Raw genomic sequence first — 20,979 nt, 5'->3', positions numbered from 1 at the left:
TCCTCGCTGCTATAAAATTTTGTCCCTCAATGAGAAGCCAAAATATCGCCAAATTGGAGAAGGCGAGAACTAAAACATGAGCGACACTACTCACCTTCTTGTTGGATTTGAAGACGTTGCACTTGAACACGTTACTCGCTCCATCTCTAGCGATGTAGCTGAAGATTTTGAGATCTTGAGAGTCGTGCGAGACGTAGAAGATCCTGCAACAGAATTAAATGTAATCATCAGAAATACTATACGTCACTGTCCACCGTAATGGACTAAACTGAGTACTACTAGAGTGGTATGTTTGTTACAAATACACACTTCTTAGAAACTTTCAGTGCAACTTTGAATAAAATACAGGTTAGTCGGAAACACTGTGATGTGGTGGTGGTGATTATTATTTAAGAGAAAGTATGTTCTATCCACAAAGACGCACACACGAAAATACTACTACTACTACTACTACTACTGCGAAGACTGGAGACTGCAACACTTGAATGTCAACCAACCTTCCGCCGTAACAAATTCACATACTCGATTAACGACTTGCGCTCATAACTCTTGTTAAACAACAACTCAACTCTCAAGACTGCCTCTTCGTACAGGGTAAACCGAAATTCGCGCACTCGGGCGTCGCAGCGCAACTACTCACATGCCAGCAATTAAAAAAGTCCCTCACAAAAGTTCGTCCTGCGAGTATATCCGGCAGAAAAAAGACGTTGAAGAGTGGAAATGTGGCAACACTCTAACCACATGTAGGGTAACTACCTCTGTCAGCACATAGGCCTATTAGTCGAGCCGTACAGTTGGTGCAGTGGATAGAGCTTTGGGTTAGCATGCAGGAGGTCGAGGGGTCGATCCTGCGTTGAGGCGTATGTTTTTTATTTCGTAAATGTAGTCCAGGTGGTATGGTATCTGGCATCTCAATCATCAAAAGTGAATAAATTCACGCCCACGACGTTCAAAGCTGACCAATGAAAACGATTGTTCGTCCATTTCTAGGATCGTAGTATGTAAGTGCAAATGGTTTCTAGAGGACCCGCTGCAATCGCTGTTAACGATTAAGATGCCAGATACCATACCACCTGGACTACATTTACGAAATAAGAAAACATACGCCTCAACCCAGGATCGACCCCTCGACCTCCTGCATGCTAACCCAAACTTCTATCTACTGCACCAACTGTACAGCACGACTAATATGTGCTGACAGAGGTAGTTACCCCACATGTGGTTTCAGTATTGCCAGATTGCCACTTTTCAACGTCCTTTTTCTGCCGGATATACTCGCAGGACGAACTTTAGTGAGAAACATCTTTAATGCCGCATGTGAGGAGTTGCGCTGCAACGCCCGAGTGCGCGAATTTCGGTTCACACTGTATATGTTGCCTGGCCCGGCTTCCAGAAGAGTATGATCTGTCCATGGCACTTTTGGCATCCTTCGGTATAGCCACATCTCAAATGACTAATTTTCTATTGAGCGACTACGTTAAAGTCCATGTTCAACACCGTTATAGAGAACAGAAAATACATAGCAGCGAGGGAGTCCCATTATTGTAACTAGTGTTAAGTCACGACTTTTAAACAGTGTTCCCTTTGTTGAACACCGTCCTAGCTTTTCCAGTGCGGGACTTCACTTCATCCGAATTATCCCATTGGTCATTAACGATGGTGCCGAGATAAGTGTATTTCTAGACTCTTTCAACAGGTTTATGGTCAATTACTAGATCACATGCAGGGATTACTTGTTTACTTATGACCGTAACTATGGTTTTCTTTATATTAATGACAAGATTTTCGCTGGTCGTCTTAAACTTTTGTTAGGTACTCTATTAATCTGCAATCCACTACTGCTCTAGTAGAGTCGACCTATCCTGTGCAGTATTTGATGTTACAGTGCGCTTTGCATCACATGCTGAACGGACGTGGAAAAACGGTTTTGATATTTCTGACGTGAGTGCCGGATTACCCAATAGGCAGAGTAGGCTGCCACCTCTGGGCCCCGCGCTCTTTAAGGGCCCCAAGACAGCAGATCAAATTTAGGCCTCACATAGTAAATAATGTGGTTGAATGAACAGCGGATAAGTTTACCAACAAATTTGCAATTAGTTTCTCATTTACAACGACGAGTCGAATTTCTTTAAAATAACTACAGAACTCGTGCTGTTCCACAGCATTCATTATGTATGGGTCAGGTAACTCGTTTTGATATGTTTGTCGTAGTCATTTTTAATAGTTTTATCAATATTTAATAAGAATCGCGTTATGGTGTGCTGCAGTTTGTAGTCAGAATTCATTCATTATGACTAAAGCCCGTATTTTTATGCAGTAACAGGTTAGAGTGCAAACTAATTTGATTGGTAGGAAGTGGCGGCCACCCGCTCTTCCATAATGTAGTAAGAGTAACGTAAATTATAGGGGTTGTGACGGGCCGTACCCCTAAATCTTATGCAAACCCCATAGCACAATCGTTGTGAAGGTAGACTATGCATGCTACTCACTTCAGTAAGTTTGCATTCTAACCTATTAAAGCATGAAAATCCGGACTCTAATCATGACGCCATCATGCCGTCTGGTAAAAGTCTATCTATATATTGGCTTTTTTATCCAGTAGTTCTTGATGTAAAACTTAGTATTGTGTCGTAGAAGGCAATAGTATTTTTAATTGCAGTTCTTCTATATAGAACGGTTGTCTTGTGAGGTCATAAGTTACTCTCGAAGGAGTGCCCTTTAGCCAGGCAGACACCTTTTTTATAAAGATACATGGCCCTCATTCTAATGCACCTAGGTTATCCTTCGATAAGTGTTCGCAGATAATGTCTAAGATGTATGTCACCACGGGGTCTGCTTGTACGTAGACTTTTTCTCTTAGCAGCATTTAAGTTTATTAGGAGCGCTCTGCCATCTGTTGAATATATTTGGAAGCTGTGAAAGGTTAGAGAATCAAAGTGTATCTAACAGGGACTAGTATTCTTCCGTCATCAGAGGAGGTGTATATTCTCTGGCTTGACAGGTAGTAATCATGCATGGCTGCTTGCAATGACATCACTAAGGATGAACATCACATAAATACCAGAATATTAATGAAATTGTTAGTCGCTCAGCAACTGGTTAGTACAGCGTGTACTGCGGGTTAGCGTAAACCTTCTCCTGCAGTTATTGGAGTGATTGTTTAATGATTTGATTTTATGAAGTTGGCTGAACTTAAGAGACTTATCAATGTCTCACGATTCACCGGCAGGTAATTCCGCAGAGAATAAAACAAACATGAATAAAATCGGTTCAATAGCACGGACGGACGGATTTGCCAACGCTGTTTTCAGTAAACTCTTTGAATATACAGAAGATGTTTTTCGTGCGAATATCACTTGTCTTTCATGCAGTTCACGAAGCATGCAGCTAGACACCTGTCACCATAGCTGACACATAAGAATGTTCCTAGCGACCTGCTCCACTGTCCAAATTTCCTTCGATGTCATACAGCCTCAATTTTTAAAATGAAGTACAATCAATATTTCAAAATGGCATGGCAGCACTGAGGAATTATAAGTGTCTCATGATAACAAATGGTTCCGCTGAACGGACATTTTTCAATTAAAACTACCTAGGAGTTGCCGTCAAACTTGTCACTTGCTCGGCATATTATTATACGAAGTAATAGGAAAGAAAGTGTTTATACAAAGTTTATGAAAGAGGAAGGTGGAGAGTTGATAACACATCAAGAAGAAATAAAGAGAAGATGAAAAGCGTATTTTGATAAAACGCTGAACGTGAGAAATTGTGCAGAGGAGACGGTAGTAATACTCAACAGTAGAAGATGATAATTAGCAATCAGTAAAAAGAAGGTGGGGAAGGCTGCTAGAATTGTCGGACTACAATGGGTGTACATATTGCTAAAGGGCGTATGGTGAAAGAAACGTGTGCCGGAAGACTGAGTAAAAGAAATAATAATACCACTCCTTACTTAGAAGACGGCGCAAAAAAATGTTTGTGGTAACTATACAGGAATCACACTCTTACCACACGTGGCAAAAATACTGGAAAGGATGTTAGAGGGGAGAATGAGAAGAAAGATGGAATGAGGGTTGCAAGAGGAACAGTATAGCTTCAGTAGTGGTAGATATCCAGTGGATCCAATCTTCAGCATGAGGCCAATAGGGGAAAAGAAATGAGATAATGGAAGAGTCTGGTCATGAGGTGTATATATCTAACAAAGGTATTGATAGTATACGCAGGGAGAAGGTGTGGGAAACCATGGTCAAAAAGAGACTAGGTACACAAACTGTAGATATGGTGCACGCAATGTACAGCAACTGCAAAAACAGTGTGCAGACCCCGGTTGGAAGGACGGAGTTGGTTAGAAACGAAACTGGACTAAGACAGCGGAGGGTGCTGTCATTTCTTTTGTTGCTAATGGGTAGACCCTATGGTTGAAACTCTAAAATGGCAAAATTCATTGGTACAAGAACGACTAAATTCTCTTTCTACTGAATATGACATCTTGCAAAAAAAAATCAAAATAATCTGAATGATTTCATTGCAAAAAAAAAGTATGGAATGAAAAATTTTAAAGTTAGATTAGTTTGTTTAGATTTAACGTGTTTGTGCTTTTTTACATTGCTTAACCGTGTTTAATATTATTGAATACTGTTTCCTTCTGAATAATTGGAATTTTAAAAACTAAATGATTTCATAATGGTGGCTTTGTTAGCTGTTCTGTGGGTGAAATTGAATACTTGTCAAGGAAGCTCCGATGACAAATTTTCAACTTCTATAATTTTGCAGATATCGACATGAAATTTTGTTAGCACAATCATGAAGTGCATTTTACCTATTATACCGAGTTTCAAAGTACTGGGTTGACTTAATCTCCTTCAGTTATTATTTTTTGGTATTTAGTTGTGAGTTACTGAAAAAAGTTCCCTGAGACACAATTTTGGTTTCTATGTTTTCAAAATTCGATAATGGTGTTTACATGCATACACAAATATAACTTAATTAGAAAACGTATTTCTGCTCAAATATACATCAGACTAGAACTTTTTCAAGTTCTGGTTTGCTAATTTCTATACGAAAATAATATACTGTCGTCATCAAATGCATGTAACGTTACTATAACTCCAGAAAGTTTCACATCAATCAGGCAAGAACTGCTGAACATGGAGCTTTTTGCAGGAATCAAAGCATTGAAAAAATGAAATGTGAGAAAAAGGTATCTAAGTTTTGAATGCACCTGTTTTTTGTTAAACATGATGATGTAAACAGTGAAACATACCACTGTCATTTGTCAAACTTTGGAGCCAAACTCAAACGGAAACTGCAAAATACTGCCGAAATATGAGATAAGGTGCCATCAGTGTGAGGTGGACGTGGCGGACATACCAGCATGGCAGTCCATTATGATGTCTGTACGACTTTTAAAAATGGCGGAACTTGAACAATTCTGCCATTTTCTGATAATAGAAGGATTGGTGTTTTTAACAATAATACCAAAAATTGATTTTTTTGTAAGGAAATCACGAAATTTCAGTCATCGGTCCCTTTGGATCTATATCCCGCACTGCCTAGCGTAGATCATGTATGGGCAACACGGAGATCATCATCATGATCATTATCATCTATCATTTCGAGTGATGTATTCTGAACGGAAAAGGAAGGAAGCAAGGAAGGAAATTACGAAGTTAATAAACTCTGTCACCCAGTCGGACTGGAACAAGCAATACCGGTAGCTTGTTTTCCTACATAAATCAATAAGAGGACTCAAGTTGCCGACATCAAGCAGACAGACAGGAATAAAATTGAAGGCATAACAACGGAAACAGTCTGTAGTGAGATATTGGAAATGCTGGAAGCGTGTTAGGTCAGGAGAGAAAGGGGATTTCGAATGCTCTGCAGAGAGTTTGAAACAAAAGAACGAGATGGCGAGATTAAAGAGGAACTACCTATAGGACACGACACCGCGCCGGTGACAAGTTCGAAAATCCCTTGGGGTAAATTAACTATTGAAAATATCGTGTTCACTGTCCGTAGTGGATAGTGGTGTACAAAATACATCTATATTGTGCACTACCTGTAACTCGCGGGCACTCAATCTGGAAGCGTGGGTAGACATTGCTTCCACGTACTTGTGCCACACTCTTTCATGTTTCCTATCGAAACATTGCTTGTTCAATTCTTGCTCTCTTCCGAACATGAAGAGAGAAGTCATTCAGTATCACGTTCCTTCTGGACCTTCCCTTTCTTTCAACGATAATTTCATTCTTCGAAGTTCCAGAGCTACTGATTTAGGTCATGACGGGATGGTTATCGGTATACTATATCTATTTAATATTAAATTTAGATACACGAGTCATTTTCGTTTCTGCATTACTGTGACTTTGTTGAACGAATTGTATGTTTTCCTTCTAGTTTTATTTTCCTTCTTTATTCCTTGTATGTTAAATATTTAATTCGTAATATTTCTATACAGAAACATCACTGAATGAGTGAATAATGTAATTGGGCTTGCCGCCTGTATATTCACATTAAATAAATAATTCATCAGTTCCAATTTCGCAAAAAGTAAAATCAATTATATTTGGTAAATTATTTGCAATTTCAGATACAAAAACAATTAAATTTTGTAAGAGAAATTTCAATTTAGGAAAGCTATTTTATGCACGTAGTAAACACGTTTTAAATACCGTATTTACGCGAATAATCCCCGCACATTTTAAAAAATGACGCGGTTTTTATTTGCGTCAAGGTTGGCAACACGCTCCTGCTCACCCACTTTTCTATGTTCGATGTATAGTTATGCTTTGTGTAACCGCAGATGGAAGAAAATTGCCCCCATTCGTCATATTTAAACGGAAAACAATTCAGACTTTTAATTTAAAACTGCCTTTACATTTAAAAAATAGTATTTTACAGAGTAATTTGAATTCAAAATGCCTCTGTATCAGGATAGAATGCGTCTTCCGGAACGTGCAGGGGTAACTTTCAGCACTTTCACTTCGGTGTGTAGACGGTGTGTTTCATAGTTGTTAAGTTCGAGGGAAATCGTTATTCTTTTGTATTCAGCGTTTTATTAAAGGAACGCCACAACATCACGTAAAAGGTAGTGTGCGGAGAAGCACAACCTCAAATACGTTCAAGCAAAACAGCTATATCCGTAAATTTACACGTTCATATTTGCGTAAAGACCACGTGGACCCCGCGGAAAGACATGAAATATTTGTTTATGCCTACGTTTCTCCTTCGATGGAAGGAAAGTTAGTTAATTTCATTTTTCAAAATGAGCCTTCCTAATAGTAAGGTGCGGGGATTATTCGCGTAAATACGGTATACCGTACGTAAGTGCACAGGTAACAGATACAAGCAATATATATTTTTCTAATGGTTTAACGTCACGCTAACACACCAAAGGTTTTCGGCAATGGCAGGAATAATAGAGGGCAAATATTGGGAATGTAGAGGCCGTGGCCTTAATTACGCTGGGACCGAGCTCGATAGCTGCAGTCGTTTAAGTGCGGCCAGTATCCAGTATCCGGGAGATAGTAGGTTCGAACCATACTGTCGGCTGCCCTGAAAATGGTTTTCCGTGGTTTCCCATTTTCACACCAGGCAAATGCTGGGGTTGTACCTTAATTAAGGCCACGGCCGCTTCCTTCCAACTCCTAGCCCTTTCCTGTTCCATCGTCGCCGTAAGACCTATCTGTGTCGGTGTGACGTAAAACAACTAGCAAAAAAAGAACTACGCTGGGATACCTGGTTGACTGCAAACATTTACCACGGCGCCACTTTTCAGATCGAGAGAGAGGTAATGAATATCTCTGATAGGGCACATGCTGACTGTTCCACGATAAACATATTCTCCAATGTTGTGAGAATTAAAAATGCAGAAATCAACACAACACTGAATTCACAATATGTCAAATTCTTATTTTCTTCTTCTTCGTTTAGGACTAAAATACAGTAGAACACGTGGTTTTTAACTCTGGTGAGCTTTTTCCTTGCTTCTTAGGCCTGTATTCTTTCATGGATGTCTTTTCTTTCTTGAGTTCATTTCACTCCTGTTCCTGGACGCAGTGATTTAGCTGTTAGTGACCGGAGAGAGTCAGAGGTCTTGATTAACTTTCTGAACTGACCTCGGTTGTAAATGCCAATGTGATCAATGTTTATGTATTGTAGGTCTTTCCGTACGAAATTCGTCCACTTGGCATTAGTTGCTCTGCCTCTAGATACAGTGTTGAAGATCCTTGAAGTGACTCTCTGGCTGTCCATCCTGACTATGTGCCATAGAACATTAGTCTTCTCTACCTCATAGCTGTTGGAATGCTCTCTATTTTACTGTACAGTTGCTTGTTGTGCCTAATACGTCAAGTTATTATATACGATAAATAAATAAATAAATAAATAAATAAATAAATAAATCTAAAGGGCCCATTCAGGAATACTGAGGATACTAGGACCTTTTATTTTATTTTTCATTTTACAATTTGCTTTACGTCGCGCCGACACCGATAGGTGTAAAGACGACGATCGGCAAGCATTTATCTCACCTTTGAGTAAATGATGATGATGATGATGCTTGCTGTTTAAAGAAGCCTAACATCGAGGTCATCGGCCCCTAATGGTACGAAATGTTATGACGAATTAAAAGTCCAAAATCCTCCAAACCAAACCAAACCCCATCGCCCTACAGCCCTTGAAGGGCCTTGGCCTACCAAGCGACCGACGGCCTGCAGATTACGAGATGTCGTGTGGTCAGCGCGACAAATCCTTTCGGCCGTTATTCTTGGCTTTCTAGACCGGGGCCGCCATCTCACCGTCAGATAGCTCCTCAATTCTAATCACGTAGGCTGAGTGGACCTCGAACCAGTCCTCAGGTCTAGGTAAAAATCCCTGACCTGGCCGGGAATCGAGACCGGGGCCTCCGGGTAAGAGGCAGGCACGCTACCCCCACACCACGGGGCCGGCACAGACAAAGTCACCTCCGTACAGTCCATAAAGGCCCTTGGAGAAGTGGAAGGTAAAGGCTTCCACCATTGTTAACCGCGGCACGTGATGGAGTAGAGTGGTTAGCTATACGCCAGGCCGCCTTTGCCCCCAGGAATTAACCTGGTACTCATTTTTGGTGTAGGATGAGTGAATCTCAGAGCCATATGCACCTCCGAAAGTGGAAATCTCATTTCTTAAATTTTACGACTTCCTGACGGGGATTCCAACACACGTCCTTCCGGGCCGAGCACGCCTTTACGGCCTCGGCCAGGCAGCCCCTCCCAACCAGAATTCAAAGCGTGAGGATGGATGGATGGATGGATGGATGGATGGATGGATGGATGGATGGATGGATGGATGGATGGATGGATGGATGGATGGATGGATGGATGGATGGATGGATGGATGGATGGATGGATGGATGGATGGATGGATGGATGGATGGATGGATGGATGGATGGATGGATGGATGGATGGATGGATGGATGGATGGATGGATGGATGGATGGATGGATGGATGGATGGATGGATGGATGGATGGATGGATGGATGGATGGATGGATGGATGGATGGATGGATGGATGGATGGATGGATGGATGGATGGATGGATGGATGGATGGATGGATGGATGGATGGATGGATGGATGGATGGATGGATGGATGGATGGATGGATGGATGGATGGATGGATGGATGGATGGATGGATGGATGGATGGATGGATGGATGGATGGATGGATGGATGGATGGATGGATGGATGGATGGATGGATGGATGGATGGATGGATGGATGGATGGATGGATGGATGGATGGATGGATGGATGGATGGATGGATGGATGGATGGATGGATGGATGGATGGATGGATGGATGGATGGATGGATGGATGGATGGATGGATGGATGGATGGATGGATGGATGGATGGATGGATGGATGGATGGATGGATGGATGGATGGATGGATGGATGGATGGATGGATGGATGGATGGATGGATGGATGGATGGATGGATGGATGGATGGATGGATGGATGGATGGATGGATGGATGGATGGATGGATGGATGGATGGATGGATGGATGGATGGATGGATGGATGGATGGATGGATGGATGGATGGATGGATGGATGGATGGATGGATGGATGGATGGATGGATGGATGGATGGATGGATGGATGGATGGATGGATGGATGGATGGATGGATGGATGGATGGATGGATGGATGGATGGATGGATGGATGGATGGATGGATGGATGGATGGATGGATGGATGGATGGATGGATGGATGGATGGATGGATGGATGGATGGATGGATGGATGGATGGATGGATGGATGGATGGATGGATGGATGGATGGATGGATGGATGGATGGATGGATGGATGGATGGATGGATGGATGGATGGATGGATGGATGGATGGATGGATGGATGGATGGATGGATGGATGGATGGATGGATGGATGGATGGATGGATGGATGGATGGATGGATGGATGGATGGATGGATGGATGGATGGATGGATGGATGGATGGATGGATGGATGGATGGATGGATGGATGGATGGATGGATGGATGGATGGATGGATGGATGGATGGATGGATGGATGGATGGATGGATGGATGGATGGATGGATGGATGGATGGATGGATGGATGGATGGATGGATGGATGGATGGATGGATGGATGGATGGATGGATGGATGGATGGATGGATGGATGGATGGATGGATGGATGGATGGATGGATGGATGGATGGATGGATGGATGGATGGATGGATGGATGGATGGATGGATGGATGGATGGATGGATGGATGGATGGATGGATGGATGGATGGATGGATGGATGGATGGATGGATGGATGGATGGATGGATGGATGGATGGATGGATGGATGGATGGATGGATGGATGGATGGATGGATGGATGGATGGATGGATGGATGGATGGATGGATGGATGGATGGATGGATGGATGGATGGATGGATGGATGGATGGATGGATGGATGGATGGATGGATGGATGGATGGATGGATGGATGGATGGATGGATGGATGGATGGATGGATGGATGGATGGATGGATGGATGGATGGATGGATGGATGGATGGATGGATGGATGGATGGATGGATGGATGGATGGATGGATGGATGGATGGATGGATGGATGGATGGATGGATGGATGGATGGATGGATGGATGGATGGATGGATGGATGGATGGATGGATGGATGGATGGATGGATGGATGGATGGATGGATGGATGGATGGATGGATGGATGGATGGATGGATGGATGGATGGATGGATGGATGGATGGATGGATGGATGGATGGATGGATGGATGGATGGATGGATGGATGGATGGATGGATGGATGGATGGATGGATGGATGGATGGATGGATGGATGGATGGATGGATGGATGGATGGATGGATGGATGGATGGATGGATGGATGGATGGATGGATGGATGGATGGATGGATGGATGGATGGATGGATGGATGGATGGATGGATGGATGGATGGATGGATGGATGGATGGATGGATGGATGGATGGATGGATGGATGGATGGATGGATGGATGGATGGATGGATGGATGGATGGATGGATGGATGGATGGATGGATGGATGGATGGATGGATGGATGGATGGATGGATGTGAATTTAAAACGATCAGTGGAAGCGACCCACAGTGCCTCAAATGCACAGAACCTGGCATAAAACAATAGTATTAATGACCAAGGGGCTGCTTCTATAGCACGATGCTGAATCGAGTATGCTTGTAGTCGAAACGGGTCCAAAATGCAGGTCATCTGCCCCTCATAATGGTATTTATCGCTAGGAATGTAGAACCAAGCTATTTGTCATTTGGCCGCACTAATCAAAAGTAGCGTAGACTCGCGGTATTCCATACATTATGGTACTATTCACAGGTAGTGTAATACGCACATGTAACACAGACCTATGGTGTTTCGCACATTGCGGCGCTATTTACACGCAACGCTAACCTATGGCGCTCCTTACATAAGTGGACTAACCACAGGGACCCGAGCTATCCCGTGGTATTCCTCACGTAGTGGGAACTAAGCATAAGCAAGGCAGAACTATGGTGTCGCTCATCCCATGGTGTTGGTCATATAGGGGTACGAATCACAGGTACTGTAGGACCCACCTCCTAATTCACACACTGTCGTTACTAATCACAAACCTATTGTGTACCTAACATAGTGGTACTACGCTCAAATAAGTGCGACCCATGGTGTTCCCTGCGTGATGGTACTAATTACAAGTAGTCTCATGGTTCTAATTTGTTCATCCCTTGGTCGCCACTTTTAGTCGCCTCTTACGACAGGCAAGAGATATCGCGGGTGGATTCTACATGTCCGTCCCCCACCCGCACGGGGTACTTTTGAGTAAGTACTTAGTAGTAAGTTGTTATGAAATCAACGCGTCCATTCGACGGAAGGATCACCATAAACCTTTGCTTCATATGAGCGACGCGGAGAGCTTCAAAATTGAGCCCAAGCTTTTGGCACGCACTCTAGTGATTAGGGCATTTAGATGGTAATATATATATTCCGCTAAAGAGACTCGAACCGGTAAACAACGATGTGGCAGCATGAAAATATGACACGTGAACGAACAAGCAAGCTTCAGTGCAAGTCACATGGGAGTGGCAACAACTTGCTAGCTCGGAACGTCATTTAAAGCTTTGCGATAGCTGAACAGAATGCAGCCATCTTGATTCTTACAAAGGAGCTAAGTCGCAGATAAGTCCTACAGTTAAACTAGAGAATACGCCTCCAGACTGCATATGCACGAACGTCGTAGTGCGCGTTTTTTAACTCACCAGCTTCCGGATAAATGCGTAATCTGCCGCATAAATTGAAACCAAACATGTATCTGGCTGTCGTAGTACAGGCCCTAGATATTTTAGTTCGAGGTTTACGCTTCCCTCAGGAAATAATATGAATGTACTCATCATCAGGGATTTCCAGTTTGTAACGGGACGACGACCACATTGGCAACCTTAGGTATGATCGCGGGCCGGACTTGAATAACAGGCCAATTTTCGTAAAACTCCGCAAATAGAACAGAAGTACCAGTATTAAATAACATGCGTAGTTCAACCAAAACGAAGGTTTCATAATTTTAATTACTTAAACGCTATTTTACGATTGCATGAAAGAGTGAAATTAAAAATATACAATATTATACCCAGGACAATTGAATTTTGAAGAAGAGTACCCAACAAGGTCAGGTCATTTGAATGAATATTTGACAAAAAGGACAAAGAAAGTCCTAAAGAAAAACTGAAATTAAATGCAGTCAAAACAAAGCTTAAGGAAGGACAATTTGGTGGCAGTAGTGTGAAGGGAACAATGATATACATCTGTAAGAACCTAAAATTCGAGCAATGTGTACCAGCCAGTACAACCAACGAGAGAAGAATTGAAACCGCTTCTTAAAAACCAAACGCCATCGCACTACAGCCCTTGAGGGGACTTGGCCTACCAAACGACTGCTGCTCAGCCCGAAGGCCTGCAGATTACGAGGTGCCGTGTGGTCAGCACGACGAATCTCGGCCGTTATTCTTGGCTTCCTAGACCGGGGCCGCCATCACACCGTCAGATAGCTCCTCAATTGTAATCATGTAGGCTGAGTGGACCTCGAACCAGCCCTCAGGTCTAGGTAAAAATCCCTGACCTGGCCGGTAATCGAACCCGGGGCCTCCGGGTAAGAGGCAGGCACGCTACCCTTACACTACGGGGCCGGCTCCGCTTCTTACACCAATGGTAATTAAAGTATTTCTTGGTATTCATTGCGTGCTACGTTTCATGAAAGGTCCACAGTTAGGTTGGCATGGATCTCATAGCCATTTTTGCAATGGTTAAGACCTAGTACTGGCATTTGTGAAGACTCATTTTCCGCCGAAGTTTGGATTTTACATTTTTGGTTCCGATTAGGGTCTATAAAGGGTATAAAAATTTTGAACGTGCTATGAAATAGTTTCGTAAATTTTCTTCAGATTTCTTAAAATATTTAAAAAAAACTCGCGAGTCGCGATTTGGAAACGTGTGTGCTAGATGCTGTCTGTGGTGTGGCCGATGCCAGAGAGAAGACACCCTCGCTGCTCCCACTGTTTGCTAACTGGCGCCGCCCTTTGATCACGGTCCTAATTTAATTTTCTTTTAATTGCTGTGTGTTCACGTTGCGTTGGAGGGAGGCTTGTGAAACACGTGATCGATCATTACTCATTAGCGGACTAGGGGAGCTTATGCTGGCCCCGCGGTCTAGGGGTAGCGTGCCTGCCTCTTCCCGGTCAGGTCAGGAATGTTTACCTGGATCTGAGGGCTGGGTCGACGTCCTCTCAGCCAAGGCCAACTACAATAGGGACCGTGCGTATAGCGACTGCTGCCATCTGGTGGCTTAATCTGAAGTAACTGGTAGGAGCGGTAGGAGCATTTTTCACCATCGAGTTAGTGAATGGTGGGTTTTTTTTTATCTTACTAGCTGTAAGTCTTTGACTGTTCACATTGCTTACTGAGGTACCGGTAGCCTACGTTTTGATTAGGTTCTTTCAGCATATTCTCTAAGCATGAACGAAACTCATAGAACCAGTAAACGCAGTAAATGTCACGTGAACTGTTCCGTGTACGGTTGTAATTACACTTACTAAAACAGCCCACCAGGAACGAATTATTTTTCGTTTTCCAGCCGCAGCTGCCCATAAGATCAGAAGGGAAGCATGGATAACATCTTTAAAACGTTCAACACTTGATGGAAAACCGTGGGTCCCTGCCAGGAATTCAGAATCTGCATCCGACACTTCATTGATGGAACACCTACCAGAGACCCTGATAGCCCTGGATATAAGCCTACTTTGCATTTATTACCAGGAAGAACTAATGAGGACGAAATACGGAGGAAACTGACAGTCAGGTACTAGAGGAGGAAAGGGAGACAAAGTGAAATGAAAGAAAACACGAATTCTGTTCCTGAATCACAATCTCCCCAAATTGTTTGTAGTATAGGTATTCAGCCGGTCTAGAAAACCAAGAATAACAGCCGAGAGGATTCGTCATGCTGACCACACGACACCTCGTATTCTGCAGGCCTTCGGGCTGAGCAGCGGTCGCTTGGTAGGCCAAGGCCTTTCAAGGGCTGTAGTGCCATGGGGGTTGGTATAGGTATTCAGACTGATTATTTACCATTTTCACATGGCCAGGGAAATGTAAATGTACTATTTTGTCATTTATAATTGCCCAGTGATAATTCAAAATGTGATTCAAAAACTCTGACAATTTTACGCACGGAAGTGTTAGACAAACAAAACGCGTACGGAAGCGCTGCGACGTAGCAGAAAAAATAGTTGTAAGGTACGGTAGTAAAGTATGTATCCATATTATTCTCTACAAGTAAAATATTTCGTACTTTTTCTGAATTTACCGCAGATTTAACACTTTATTTGAGTAAAAACAATTATTATCTTCCATTTGGGACAAATAATAGTGACATTTCGTGGATCGGATTCGTTCACGTAACCGGAAAATTTGAACTGAACATGAAGGTTACCGGGTATATGTTTAATAATGTTAAAACTAAGATTATTACAAATTTATAAAATATGAAAAGGATCTAAATTAAGAATTTAAAAAAATTCTAACCTTGATGTTAATATTATATGGGGTTTGACTAACATTTGTCTCTCTCAAACATATACCAGATAGGCCTATTTCCTTTGAAAGTTTTTCTTCTACCTGATATATGTGATGGCTACCACCATTAAGCTCTCTTCCGTTCCTCAAAGTAGATTTCCTAAAATACTTAGAACTCCACATAATTTTCTGAAAACCTACAAGAACAACTGCATTCGACGTAGCTGATTAATTCAAATTATACGTATTCACAACATATTTCAATAAGTAAACAACGACAGCTAATGTTATTCTGGTGTTTCTCCTACCGATGAATAATCGTCTCTTCCGCTAGGGGCGCTGCGGTGGAAAATTTGTTGTTACGCACGATCCCTATACCTCAGACCTTAACTGACCTATCGAAACAGTCCATAATGGCGGCAGCTGGCGTGCTAGCATGCGTTTGTTTTGATTTGTGTAAGTCGTGTTGTTACCAAATATTTAAGGAAATTTGAGTATTAGTAAACTATAAACATATTGCAGAGGCAATAATTCCATTGTGGAGTTTTATCTCCCGTATGCAGTTATCAGACTGTGTCTCTTATATACGCTTCTGATAAGTTCACCTGCATCGAAGCGCAATGCTTGATCTTCAATCCCATCATTCTCAAGACTCTATAATCATGACGTGGTCTCCGCTCTAGTGATGGGACATTCGATTCATTTTACTGAATCGATTCATTTGATTCCGTTCACGTTACTGAATCGATACAGTGATCCGATTCACGGCTCATTGGTCACCGCTCCTACTTCATCTGTGTAGTATGTACTGGTAAGACAACAGCAACAACATTCAGTGCTCGCAGCTGCCATCTGGTCTTCATACTATGAACTCCTTTCTTAGAAAAAATCCTAGTTACTCTAATACATCGAAGGTTTCCGGCGATGCAGGGTGGGAAAGGTTAGGATTAGGAAGGTAGCAGCCATGGCCTGAATTAAGGTACAGTCCCACATTTCCTGGTGTGAAAATGGGGAAACTACGGAAAAACCATCTCAACGGCTGCCGACGGTGGGATTCGAACGCACCATCCCCCAAATGCAAGCGCATAGCCACGCGATATTAACCGCACGACAACTCGCTCAGTCTTTTTTTAAAAAAAGTATTTTTCTATCAGCTGAGGATTTTTTTTAATCGTCGTATTTTGTATAGGCTACCCGAGATGTACAGTAGCCCGCTGGTTTTCTGATTCAACATACTGTTATTGCGTCTGTCCACATATGATTCAAGTCTTGTGCAACGATGTGACATATGAACTGAGAGAATACTGAGCCGTTCTTCCCAATATAAAACAGGTACTTTTGAGTGGTCATGAGCATGACTCATAGTCATAGCGCAGGCTAGAGTCGAGTTTAATTGTCAAATGTCAACTAAGTTATAATACTAAGATTCATTAAACTAATAAATAGTATAACCTAATAGCCTATCTACTTACTAGCTACTTCAGAATTATGTTGTGACTACCTTTTTAACACTGCAAATAAATCCATATATTATTTAAACCCCCTGTAAGAAGAGGACAGTGAATGCAAATGGGTATTATTTTCAAATGAGCTGAGCTCGAGAGTCCATTATAGCATACGATTCTTTCAGTGTAGCATGGCTCACTGTATGTCTCGCTGCAGCGGAAGCTCGGCTCTCCGCGTGTCCAGTGAGCCGATAAGGAGCCGTGTGTATCATGTGTCTCACTGAGCCGCGCTCGTTCGCGATTCTTTCGATGTGCCATGATTCACTGTCTCGCTGCAGCGGAAGCTCGGCTCCCCGTCAACGTCCAGTAAGCTGAATCGTGTGCCGTGAGCTCGCCGTTCCTGTGAATCGATTCACTCGGACACTTGAATGAATCGATACACTGCTTCGAATCATACATTCAGTAGCCAACAGTACTCCGCTCCAGAGCATCTCTTACGGGACCTGCGCCATCTTCCAGATCCCCCTATCACCGTTCAATCCAGTTTCCCGCGTAAATCAGCGCAGTCCTCTACTCCCACTACCACTATTACTACGACCACCCCCTCCACCATAACTGCTTCTCTTACTTTGACTACTTCAACCGTCCTTACCACGACAAGTCATCCTTCTCCTATTATGTCTGCCCCGCTCACCACCCTATCCCGTCACAATTTGCCTCCTGATTCCTCCATTGATGTTACCGTCGCCGACCAAACAGCCGATGCTCCAGCTCAACAACAGTCCCTTTCTCCAAATAGTGTTATCTGCGACACTGATCCTGCCCTTCCTGCCCTGGATCAGTCTTTCAGCCGTTCTACGTTGCACCCTCCCCCCCCCCCCCCTCATGGATAACACCGTCACAGCTCCATCAGTTTCTCCTGGCAATGCAGACGTTTCCACTCCAGCGAGTTAACTGTCTCACCCTCCGAGCTGTGTCATCCGTGGGCCTGGCCCTGCCATCACCGAACGGGAACTACTTCTTGAACTGAAACATACAGGAGTCCCAGCTCGCCGGGCGATTGGCATCTTTAACGATGACGGCCCGACCTTCATGATGCGCCTACAACTTTCATCAGATGCAGACGTCGATCACCTCATTGCTACTGGCATCCGTTTTCGTCGGCGAGCGTATCGAGTGGAGCCTTCTCGCTCCTCACTTCGAACCGGCCCCCCGTCCTCTCCCCGCCCTTCACTTAGCTCACCACCTGTCCCGCCACCCTCCCCTACGCCGCCCACTGTCAACCTCCCCGCTCCACAGCCAACTTTCATCTTACCCCCTCTCCAGATCTTGGACCTCCTTCGTGTCACTTCCGTCACGAATATGACTAGGACTCTCTACTACCTTCTACTACAATACTATCCTACACCGTACTCCAACTTCCTTCCGCACCCCCCTCTTCTATCAACTCATTTGATGTAATATGTTTTTGTACTTCTATGCAAAGCTTTTCCGAAATGCGCGCCCGAGATACGTCAATACAAATAAACGTCCTGTTTCCTCTCCTCCGGGTCTTTGTAGGGGCTGGCTTGTGCGGGGCGCTTTGCGGGTCTTCCCTGGGGCCCGGCTTGCTGTGATGGTACCCCTGCGCCAAACTCATTCCTAGTTTTCCTTTTTCGGTATGTACGATACATACCTTCTCACATTGTTTTTCTCTATAACTCTTCATATTCGATGGCCGAAGAGCTCCTTAGTTGAGCTGATGGCCCGCTTTCCCCCATCAGGGGAAAGAATTGAAAATAACCGACTTTATGTTATGTTCACCTGCATACACCCCAGCGTCAGTGGGTAGGGTCTGACACATCCCACTCTGATGAGTCTAGTGTCAGACCTAAGACGAAACGCTGGTTAATAGAGCAAACGCCTGAAAAGCCTTACATCTGATATGTTTTTTGACATGCTCTATTGGTGGAAAAATATCAAATTCCCTCCTTGGGAACTTAGAATTTCCATATTATTAATCGTACATTATAGTTATTTATAGCCGTAAGAAAGTTATAGATCCTCTTTCAGTGCCGTAATATCGGTGGTGATTTGGTTAATGTTGATTCTCGTGTTCTTCTCTGAAAGTGTTATCTTTATTTTTAGTTACCTATGCAATATGTTTATAGTTTAATGTGCTGTGCGCCTGGATGTAAGTACGAGGTAGGGCACAAGCTTAAGTGTTCCCGTTTCCAAAAGACCTAGTATTAAGGCAAAATTGGGTTAAGAGCATTCGTAAGGAAAACTTCGAACCGAATGATAGGTCTAATAATGTTATGTGCATTAATCATTCTATCATTTTTGAAATCAAATGTATTGTTAGGGAAGATATTATATACCCATAGAAGGTGGTCATCTAATTCGAGTGCCATGCAAACTTCCGAAGTTAAAACTAATGATGTATATCCTAGCATTTGCCCTATCAGCCAAAGAAAATTAAATCAGACCCAGAAAGATCCGAAAAATCATGACCAAGATTTATGATTTAGACACTAAATTAATCCTAAACGGTGGTGCAAGAATGATGTAATTAATTTTTCAACGTTTTACAATGAACGTGCGTAAACTAAACCTAACCCCAATTCCCGTGAGTGAACATGAGGATTATGTTCTTTTAAAAAATATATGAAATACAATTGTACCATCAATTCTGGTGAGTTTTAAGGTTACGAGTGCTTTAGATGGGCAAGTGTATCATACAAAGGTCGCTTGTACCTACTCAACAATACAGGTAGATTTTGGAGGGTTGAAATTTTGTTGGAGAAATTTGTTTGCATGTTTTACATAATGGGCTGTGGTTAATGGTGGTGTTACATAGTATTTCATGTAAAGTTAATAATGTTCTTTGTTGACATCTATATATCTTATTTGCTGACCGGAGATTCATACGTGATATATTTTTATACTCTGTGTCTGTTTCAATGCCGGTCCCGTGGTGTAGGGGTAGCGTGCCTGCCTCTTACACGGAGCCCCCGGGTTCGATTCCCGGCCAGGTCAGGGATTTTTACCTGGACCTGAGGGCTGGCTCGAGGTCCACTCAGCCTACGTGATTAGAATTGTGGAGCTATCTGACGGTGAGGTAGCGGCCCCGGTCTAGAAAGCCAAGAATAACGGCCGAGAGGATTCGTCGTGCTGACCACACGACACCTCGTAATCTGCAGGCCTTCGGACTGGCAGCGGTCACTTAGTACGCCAACGCCCTTCGAGGGTTCGGTTTGGGGACATCATATCCTGTCTGTCAAGTATCCAGTCTAGAGGCTTGCTCGATCCTGAAATAGCACCAGTTATAGGAAAACAGTAAAAACCGATGCCGGTGCTTTAATGGGACATACCCTGCCTGGCGGCCTCAATCATTAAGGCGCAAGCAATAGGCCTATGGATGACACGCTGGTTAGTCGATTGGAGTCCCGCTGGTCGGAAAATTATAACCATCAGAATGATGGCCAGCAGTGCAGAAGGGTCTCTCTGCGGATGGGGGCGGCAGAATAACAACACCCACAGTATCTCCTGCCTGTCGAAGAAGCGACTAAATAGGGCCTCAGGGGCTCTCAACTTGGGAACATGGGTTGTAGAGATGGCTGAAAAATAACGTAGCAGTTACTTTGTCACAGTTACATGCCTGTCATTGTTACAAATGTAACGAAGACAAAAAATAACAGCTTACCGAGTAACGACAACAGAATAACGTACTAGTGAAAACAGTAACTGCGAAGTGGAAAGTGTCACTAGTAGCAGCTTACAGACACAGAATGTGACCTTCAGAGTTCAGATATTATGCATGTCTTCCAAGTGAGATCGCTTTCGTAGGAGATTGCTTTAAGTCAAATACACTGTAGTGTATAATATACTCTATAGTGTATTTGTTTAAGTGGCTGCTGTCATC

At 43.2% G+C, this 20,979-nt stretch overlaps 1 protein-coding gene across 1 annotated transcript in view; it reads right to left on the bottom strand.

Moving 5' to 3' along the window:
* LOC136884449 (carboxyl-terminal PDZ ligand of neuronal nitric oxide synthase protein) overlaps positions 1-20,979 on the bottom strand; it is a 627,954-nt gene that overhangs the window by 193,468 nt on the left and 413,507 nt on the right. The window contains exon 5 of the mRNA XM_067156624.2: positions 95-203. Within this exon, the coding sequence (XP_067012725.2) occupies positions 95-203 (109 nt within the window). The remainder of the gene's footprint in view (positions 1-94; positions 204-20,979) is intronic.

The sequence above is a fragment of the Anabrus simplex genome, chromosome 12 (genome assembly GCF_040414725.1).
Source record: "Anabrus simplex isolate iqAnaSimp1 chromosome 12, ASM4041472v1, whole genome shotgun sequence".
In the NCBI taxonomy this organism is placed as follows: domain Eukaryota; kingdom Metazoa; phylum Arthropoda; class Insecta; order Orthoptera; family Tettigoniidae; genus Anabrus; species Anabrus simplex.
The sequence above is the reverse complement of the archived record's forward strand: the minus strand, read 5'-3'. Positions and strand labels throughout refer to the sequence as shown.